Raw genomic sequence first — 9,075 nt, 5'->3', positions numbered from 1 at the left:
GAACATTGGGTCTAAATGTAAAATGTTAGCATTAAAAATACTGAATGATGTACACAAATGTAAACACATTTTTTTTTTTTTTTTTTGCAAATATTTTGACACTACTTGTGTTGGTTTATCGCATACAATAAACTGAAATTTGAGGTTTTAGCACTCCAAAATTCAAGGGGTCTGAATACTGTTACAAGTTTTATTTTATTTTTTTGCTTTTAAAAACTGTGTAAAAAAAAAAGTTCATATTTACAGACATCTGGTACATCAGCAGTGTACTGCCTCATACACCACAGGTTTTGTTTGTATGTTTTTTTCCTGGAGTGTGACAGAAGCCAGGAATTGCTCTCTACATATAAATGAATCAAAGAACTGCCAAAACACAGGCAACTGTCTAAACAGAGGTTTGTTATGGGTTGAAAAAATGCCATAAAAGAGTTAAATAAAACAAAACCTTACATTCAGAATATAAAATGGCAACATTTTTCTTCAGTCATTTTAGTTCTGTGCTGTGAGTCTGGCGTGTTCATTTCCCTTCCTGCATTTAGCTCAGTCACTCATTATCGCATGCAACAACTTGAGTTTTATGAAGTGCATTCCTCACAATGTGATAATTTGCTTTGTATTTAGAATTATCTCCTCTCCTCAGCCATCATTATCTTCCACAGCACCATGAATTTTATATGCATCTCTGAGAATGCTGGAACTCAATTTCCGTACTGCATATTTCAAGCTACTCACAGCTGATGCTGCTCAGAGCAGTACAAAAAAGTAGGAGGGTGTGGTCTACCTCAATGCTCTCATTTAATGGCTGAGGAGGGGGGCTGAGAAGGCTTCAATTCAGTGGAAAGTGGTTATTCTATATTTGCTCCAACCAAGCAACCACCCCACCCTCAACACATCCCACATGAAGTCACACCAGCAAAGAAGTTTATGAATGCTGAACCTCTTCTTGCAAGGTTTGCTTATACAGAAAACCTAAAATAATTTTTTTCCTTGAAAAAAAAAAAAAGGTAAAACACTGCATTTAGACAATGATCTAGTTATTCTGAGTTAAACTCTTAAAGTGCTGTGAAGTTGTACAGCTCTGCTGTGAATAAATGCCTGATTTTTAAGTCAAATATATAATTTTCTGGTGTAATAAGAGGAAAAGCAGGATTAGAGTTAGAGAAAGACTGCATAAATGTTGCAGTTCTGTGAGCGGGTGGGGTCAGGTGGACCAAAATGGCTTAGACCACACTATATGTAAAGTTGGGGTAATTACTAGGTTAGAAGATTTAAATAGCTGGGCCCACAGTGGTAAACACACTGGCAGCGAGGGAAGCTGTCTGCAGTTTCCTACCAGCTTGGTGCTGAATGCTCTAACATTTGTTTTTCTACAGGATTAAAGAGGAAGAAGAATTAAAAACCATCCCTTTCACTGTAGCATATTTGTTGATTTTGGTATATCTCAACACTTGTTGCTGTTTCTTTTAATTTTGTTTGATTCGGTATTTTTAAATAGTATCTTAATGCCTGACTTGTGGTTGTGGTGTTTGAATCTTTAAAAAGGTTGGAAACTACTGGAGTGGTGATCACATGGGGAGGAATTTCTCTGACTTTGGTCATTCCCCCACAAGAGGACATATAAAGTTTTATATAAAAGGTCCAACGTTAAATAAATGTATAAGGATGTTTTAACTTTTTAGTGTTTGTTCAGTAGCTAAAGCCAATTAAAACAAACAAAAAATCTTGGTCCACACTGAACAGCATGCATCTACACCCAGACTTGGGACAGGTTAGACCAACATAGATAAACATGGCAATAAAATCAGACAATGCTAAAAACAAATCATGAAAAAAGGGCTTTTACAGCCATAGCTTCTCATTTTTTTCAGTAAATGAGCCATTCATTCGTTTTTCCTGTTTTACTTTTGCTATTCTGGACTCAATTCTACCTTTGCAACCCACTTTCACACCACAGCTACTTTTATTTTTAAACACCAAACTCATAATAATTTTAGGATAAGCAATAGGTGCATCTAAGGAAATTAGAAAAGCACCATTAGATAACATTTTACTTAAATAATTTTTAATTTAAAAGGGTAAAACTCATGCATATTTCTATAGAAATTAAATTATAACAATGTTTTTAATAAAGAAATGTTACAGCTTACTTAATCCAGGGGAAAGATGCTCACTTTGCAGCTGTTGAGCAAAAATACTGAATTAATAGTTCTTTAAAATGGACTGATCAGACTTAAAGACTGCGGATTAGAAGATGGAAAAAATCTATAGACTTTCCCAGATTTGCTTGCAGTTTCTTTTCCACCTGTTTCCTTTTTTCTTTTTTACAAAACTGACATTTACAAATGATTTATTATTGAAATTTATTGCAACAAACATCTGATCATAGAGACCATGATACTGCGGCCCCTTATCAACACCTGCCAAGAGACTTGTGTCAACAGCCACAGACCTGTCGACAAATCTTGCACAATCCTGCAAACCAGCTGCAGTTGGAATGTTAGCTTACAGTAGAGTAGCAACATCTGTTTCAGGTGTTCCTTTCCACCTAAAGAATATTTAAAAAATATTACAGCAAAATAGCAAATTTATCTTTAACAACTTTAAATACAGATTTATTAAATAAGGTGAAAAGAAAACACATTCAGAAATTTTGAAAAAGAAACATTAAATCTTTTGCAAGAGATAATACTTGCTTAAGTCAAAAGATAAAGACACAATTATTTTCTCTCAATTTTTAAAGATCATTGTTATTTAAATAAAGTTTGATTTTGAGTGTCTTTGAAGCAATAACTCTACAGCATCTAAAGAAACAACCCCACAAAGACATGTTCAGAAAACCATAGCTATCAAATTTGGAGTTTTATCAAATACAAAGACAACAGTTTGCAGTACTTTTTTTTTTTACATGGACACAATAGTTTGGAGTGCATTAAAAAAAGAAAACAGTAATCCAGCTTTGAGTGTGATAGAGTTTTGTAATAAATAAAATAACTTTTGGTTTAACTGTTTCAAATGTTTTTTAAATATGAAGACAATCTACATTTGCTTTATGTTGACTGACCACAATAAAAATCATTGATGCAAAAAGGTTTTCCAGGAATATTACAGATTGTTTTATGTAAGGTTCTAGTGAGGTTATCTATAAAGTTATGAACTAATAAAGATTTTTTTAAAAGCACATAAAACATGTTAGAAAATAAATACAACACTTAGTTTTCTGCACCTTTAAAACATCATATACAGCCTCAGTGAACAGAAGGTATAACAGTATCTACAAATAGTTCAAACCAATCAGTGGAGGGATTTATCTGTTCTAGTTGAACTTCGCATTTTGAAAGAAAACTGAAAGAAAATAAATAATTATTCCAACAGGATGTAATGTTTTAGTTGATATCAACCATCTACACTTTAACTGGAGACCTGCAGTTTCCCAGCTAAACAACTTCAAAGTTACTGCTCCACATTATGTTGTTTAAACCACATTAGCTGTAACTAAATGTGTTTCTTACTCAGCAAAAGCAGAGAAGTACTATGAAGTATTGTATCAGGCTTCGTTTTGTGCAATGACATTAAAGAATCCTGCTGCCATTTTTTGTTTTCTTTTTTTTTTTTTTTTTTTTTTTTTTTTTCCCAGATCTCAATTGTCCTGGCAAATTTTGGATGAGTTTATGGCATGGTTTTATAAGTCCTCCACCACCCAAACTATAGCACAAAAACAGAGAAGTTGTTTTGCTTAAAAAACTCCAGGAATATGGGCAGCTTCAATATCAATTAAGGAATTGAAAGAAGAAATTAATATTCTAATGGTGACGAAAAGAAACAAGCGAGGAAGTAAGTAGCTTGAAGAGAAAACAACAGTGAACACTTGCAATGAAAGATTGAAGGATGGAATAATGTAACTAAAAGGGAAAGTAATTACAGGGAAAATCAATAAGTGAGCCTAATTAATGCCATTAAAGTTATGAAAGAGGATGCTTTAAAAGAGGCTAACATAACTTACATTAACACAAAAAGAGGAACCCAAATTTGACAATGAAAGGTAGAAATTGGAATAACAACAGATTAGGTAGTAAGTGGAACTTTACAGCCAAACGAGATTACCAAACAGGAGAACTAAGGTCAATAAAAAAAAGCAACACTTAAACTCCAAACATAGACAATAAATAAAATACTTAAAATACACAGACATTAAAAGTGACATTGCAAGATGTAGATGATTGATATCCACTAATTTTTTTTTCTTTTGTGCAACTCATCGATTTCAACATTTCCAGTTTGAGTTTTGCCATCGTTAAAATCAGCTAAAACCTGCTCTGTATTCAAATTTACTGAAATATGACATCTGTACAATATCATTATAAAACTATAACTGATGATAATTTCATCAAGTCTCATTTAAAGAAAATAAGTTAATAAACTATATATTTTTTCCTCCATTTTGTTCTATTTAACCCTGAAGACTTTATCTTCAATGAGACTAATGGATTTGTCTGTAAGCATCTTTTCACTGCTCACAAACTTGTATCCAAATAGCTTAAGTGTTGGTCCACAAGCTCTTTGCACAATCTGAGCTATCTTGAACGGTAGATTGAACCTCCATTTCTCCACCTGTTCAGAGGAGTTCTTCTGGGTAGAGTAAACCCCGCTGGTCTCCTTAGAAACCTGAGTGTTCTTTAGGATCCAGGCTTTCACCTGTGGAGTGAGAGGAATTCCAGAAAACCTGAACATCTCAATTGCCTTCCTCATGGGAAAGCGAGCAATGTCCTCATATCGCACCAACAGGTACCTATTGAGCAGCCAAGGGGGCTGCCTGAGGCCAACTTCCGCAGACAGGCGGATGTTGTCACAGTTGCCTTTCAGCTTCCTCACCTCATCCTCATCGATGGGAACGTCGCCACCCATGGCCCACTCCTTCCAGCTCTTGTATTTGGCAGCAAATGCGACCATACGGGAGGCCAGCACTGCCCGAGGATCCCGAACAAGCTGAATGAATCTGATGTCAAGACGTGGATCCTCAGCAAGTGGACGGAGGTTCTCCAGCTGGCGCACCCTTACAGATTTAATGACCCTGTGATCTTTCTTAGAGCAAGACTCTGATGCCATGGTGAAGTTCAGAGGCCCACAGCGTCTTGTCTTGCAGCGGTAGCGCTCAAAAACCCCCTTAACAACAGGACTGCAGACAGACTCCTCACACAGGGAGCCGCTGGACTCCCTGCGGAAGAGGCTAGTGGTGACATGGTTTACAGGGAGTGGGTCGATAAAGCTTTCAAGCAACGAGAAGTTGCACAGGAAAAGTTGCTGGAGAACGTCGCGGTACGCCTTTGCTGACGCCGTAGCATTGGTACCTCCAGTGTCTAAAGTTAACATCTTCTCCACATGCCACAAAGGCTCGAATAGATAAAACATGTTGCTGCCTTGCTGATTGAAAAACTCGCCTACGAACGAGGATCCAGTCCTGGTGGTGGCCAAGAGCAGAACATGTTTTTTTCTTTTCTTCATCATCTCTTGATGTTCACTGTAGTTTCCAAGGCGTCGCTTCACAACCTGGTAGCCTTTGCTGAGTGAGGAGAAGGAAACATTGTGCTTCAGTGTTAAATGGGAGAAAACACCAGGATGTAGAGGAGTTTCAGGGGTCTGCTTTAGGTTCAGCTTATCTGAAACCCTAGAGAAATATGGAAAAGCATATTTTTTAAGTTAAAATACAGCTGTGCTGTATAAAAAAATATTACAGCTACATTCATTTGATCTGGTCTGTTGGAACAGAAACAGAAGGGTTCTATTAATATTGCCACTTAGCCATTTCGTCCCTTTGAAGTTTTTTTACATGAGTATAAAAAGGTGCCATCTACTGTAGGACATTTTATATAAACCATGCATACATTCTTCAGAATTATTTCCTGTAGTCATTATTTGCTGCCGTGGATTTATGACTCTAACAGTAATATCCATCAGAGAGAAATCTCTAAAATCTTATGAAAGTCAACTGGCCCAATTGGGAATTAGGGGGTAATAAAGCTTTCTCAAAGTATCATACACATGAATAAATGCCGGGCATACACTATGTGACTTTTTTAATCATTGCATACAGCTACAGCTCACACTGTAAAACGAAACCCTGCGGTTTCGTTTTACAGTGTGAGTTCACAGCTCAATATGTATGTTATCTGTTTGTTTGACCCGGCGCTCTGATGCGATCCACCCGCTCACACTGCACGTCTAAAAACCACGTCAGACTCAGCTTCGCAGTGAGATGGTGCTACTCGGACTTCTCTATCCGGAAGCCAAACAAGTAGAGGAGGAATATGAAGCTCATTAGACTGAAATGCACTGTCTTGGGAATTTGTGTAATTTTGTGTGCTAAAGGCCCTAAAAAGAAATGGCGAAAAAGTATTTGGACAAAGACATGGCTGAGCAAACGTGACTACTACTGTCTCTCAATTTTACAGAAAAAACTCCATTTCACTCGCATCCCCGCATAGCTTCTTTCATCTAAGAAGAAGAAGAATCCTTGTTTGAGCATTTGCACTGAGTGATTTGCCCACGACGGCCAACTGAATTTCAAACATGTTTAATTTTCTCCCGACCTCACAACTCCTGATCAAGAGGTGGTTGTGAGAGGACGATCGCCCCTAGTTACCCCCTGTACAATACACGATGCACGACGCATCAGGCTGAAAGTCAGCCCGATCGAAAAGTTCTCACACAACTGGAAAGTCTGCCCGAAAAGAGCAAAAAAATCGTACAAGTGTAAGCCCGGCTTAAAGTAGACAGGAGATGTATACATCTCTAGATTTTATTTCTTCCCAATATATGAAAGTATTTTTTAATCATGCATTAAATGGTTTGTTTACAGCTGTCAAATAGAGGTAGAAAGGGATGAAATGGAAGTGCAATTTTTTTCAAGATAAATTGACCAAAAAGACTATGGACTCACCTTGAGATGATCCTGTTTTCCTTCTCAATGATAACAAGTGCCACAAAGAAAGCAATGGGTATCATGTATTTGATCCTCATCCTCGGAGGTGGCTGCATCGAGATGTAACTTTACACACTACTTTCTAATAGGTTCTGCCAATCATTCAAATCTCCAGCCACCTTTTTAAGGAGCCTTCCAGTTATTTGTGTTCTTCAGTGTAGGCTATGTTTCATCCTGTAAAATTGAATCAACATCCGCTGTCAGCTTGACATTTTGCACATTTGAAAACAGACAGCTGTAAGCAGTAGCTCTGTCCTTTTGTGATATTCAAGGGGAAGTTAGGACTATTGCCTGGCCACATAAAACTGCAGTGTGATGCTGACTCACATATGTGTTTACACACAGAAAGATTCTTACTTCCCTAATTATTTTATTTTTGCTTAGCTGAGTAGCTCTCTCCTGCAAAAAAATAGATTTAGACATGCACAATAGAATCCTATATTACGAGATAGTACAAAAAAATAGCTGAGTGTGTTAGTCTCAGGTATAAGCCAGTACCAGCCATAAGGAAGTCCTTGTTATCTTTAAGTGCACCAGTGCATTTTAGAAACATGCCCACCCACCATGCCAGACTGAGGGCTGGAGCACATAGAGACACTGTATTTATGCGTTAGTCATGCCTAGAAGTTCTTTTAGAAAAGTGAGCAGACAAACAACTGAGCATAGAGTAAAATATGAGTGACAGGCTGCAATCAAGCACGATCTTTCCAATTAAGCTGTTATCCTACTCCAGCAAAGCTGCTTACCAAGAAACTCATGGCTTTGAGTGATACTCTACCACTCTACCAGATGTAGGCAAGAGAAGAGCTAGGTGTCTGGTATTCCAGCTTCACTTCTTTGTCAAAACTGGGAGGAAATATTGTGAATAAGCTGTCCTCAGTGACTGCCTTTGTGCCACTAAAGCATAGAGTCAGACTGCACATGTCCAATTGCTGAGACCTAAACTTGTGCTGTGCGTAAATTGATAGGGGAGGCCTAGGGTGTCACAGAGCAATAAATTGCAGCGCTCTAAGCCTGGGGGCTACTCGTGACTTTTATAAGTCTTTAGACTGATGGTGCTGAGTAGTAAAATGATGATAAGGGTGGATTAAATAGCACCTATTTGCTAACATATTGCATATTCTTGAAAGGCTAATACTTAGTTGCTTTAAAGAAAATTGCAGGTTGATTTAGATCCCTGACTGATCTTTAAAGTTTAGTATAATCCTTAAAAAAACAGGAACATAAAGCAACAATTAGGCACCTTATCTGAATACAAAGTGTTTCTGTTTTGTCCTTGTTGCCCTCAAATTTAAAATGTCTCAGTTTGCAGCCTTTTAAATGTTTCTTACAGTATAGCCCTGCATTAACATGATTTAACCATCTTCCTATGATCTCTTACCGGCTTTCCAGTTCTTGTGAAAGAAAACCCTCCCTATTGCATTACGAGCAACCATGTAACAGTGTGGGGTTTTCAGGGCGATGTAAGTTGTTTGTTTTATTAGTTTATTTCTACTTAAGCTATTACAAATTGTAACAAAAATTTTCATATCTATTAAATTGTGTCATTTGTTGTCATTAAATTGATGGGTTTTTTTTTTTTTGTTATGCTATGTTTTTAGAACTTGGCTGCTTAGGATCTTTTTTTTTTCATTTCTCAAGTGTTTCTTCATTAAATTAGAAATTTGCATTCTCACCGCACCTCATCCTCTTTTTTTTTCTTTTTTTTTATACATTTTTCTTATCTGTTCTATTCTTTCTCAACAGTGTTTTCCAAAGCATCCAACAGATTCCAAAACAGCTTCTTCCCCACTGCCATTAGACTGCTGAATGTTGAATAAAATGAAAAAAAAAAAAAATGTCTTATGTTTCTCCAGTATTTCAGTAATCCAGTAATTCCAGTATCATACACTGGAATTAAAATAGACATGAGATGTATGATTGCTGATTTTATCACTGCTGCAGAAATGGAAATGTCTTGAGAGCTGTACTGAATGAAATGTAATTTTTAAAACACTGTGGGCCGAATCTATCAAAGGTTTACGTTTATAAAAACGTGAGCTATCTCACTGCACACGCTAAAAAATGTACAAACTGATCTATCAACACCGTGCTAAAAG

The 9,075-nt window shown here is 36.9% G+C and overlaps 1 protein-coding gene across 2 annotated transcripts in view; it reads right to left on the bottom strand.

Moving 5' to 3' along the window:
* Positions 1 to 251: 251 nt before the first annotated feature.
* The window catches only part of LOC107090008 (carbohydrate sulfotransferase 3-like), a 15,892-nt gene continuing 7,068 nt past the window's right edge, over positions 252 to 9,075 (bottom strand). Inside the window, exons 2-3 of one of the 2 annotated variants that reach the window (XM_015383140.1) lie at positions 6,935 to 7,150; positions 252 to 5,557 (exon numbers count right to left, since the gene is read on the bottom strand). In XM_015383140.1, the coding sequence (XP_015238626.1) occupies positions 4,444 to 5,557; positions 6,935 to 7,032 (1,212 nt within the window). In that variant the 5' untranslated portion in view covers positions 7,033 to 7,150 and the 3' untranslated portion in view covers positions 252 to 4,443. Of the gene's footprint in view, positions 5,663 to 6,934; positions 7,151 to 9,075 lie in introns of both variants that reach the window. The other variant, XM_015383139.1, reaches the window with a different exon arrangement.

This window comes from Cyprinodon variegatus, unplaced genomic scaffold (assembly GCF_000732505.1).
Source record: "Cyprinodon variegatus isolate N-32 unplaced genomic scaffold, C_variegatus-1.0 Scaffold276, whole genome shotgun sequence".
NCBI classification, from domain to species: Eukaryota; Metazoa; Chordata; class Actinopteri; order Cyprinodontiformes; family Cyprinodontidae; genus Cyprinodon; species Cyprinodon variegatus.
Note: the sequence above shows the minus strand (reverse complement) of the source record. Positions and strands in the feature narration are given on the sequence as shown.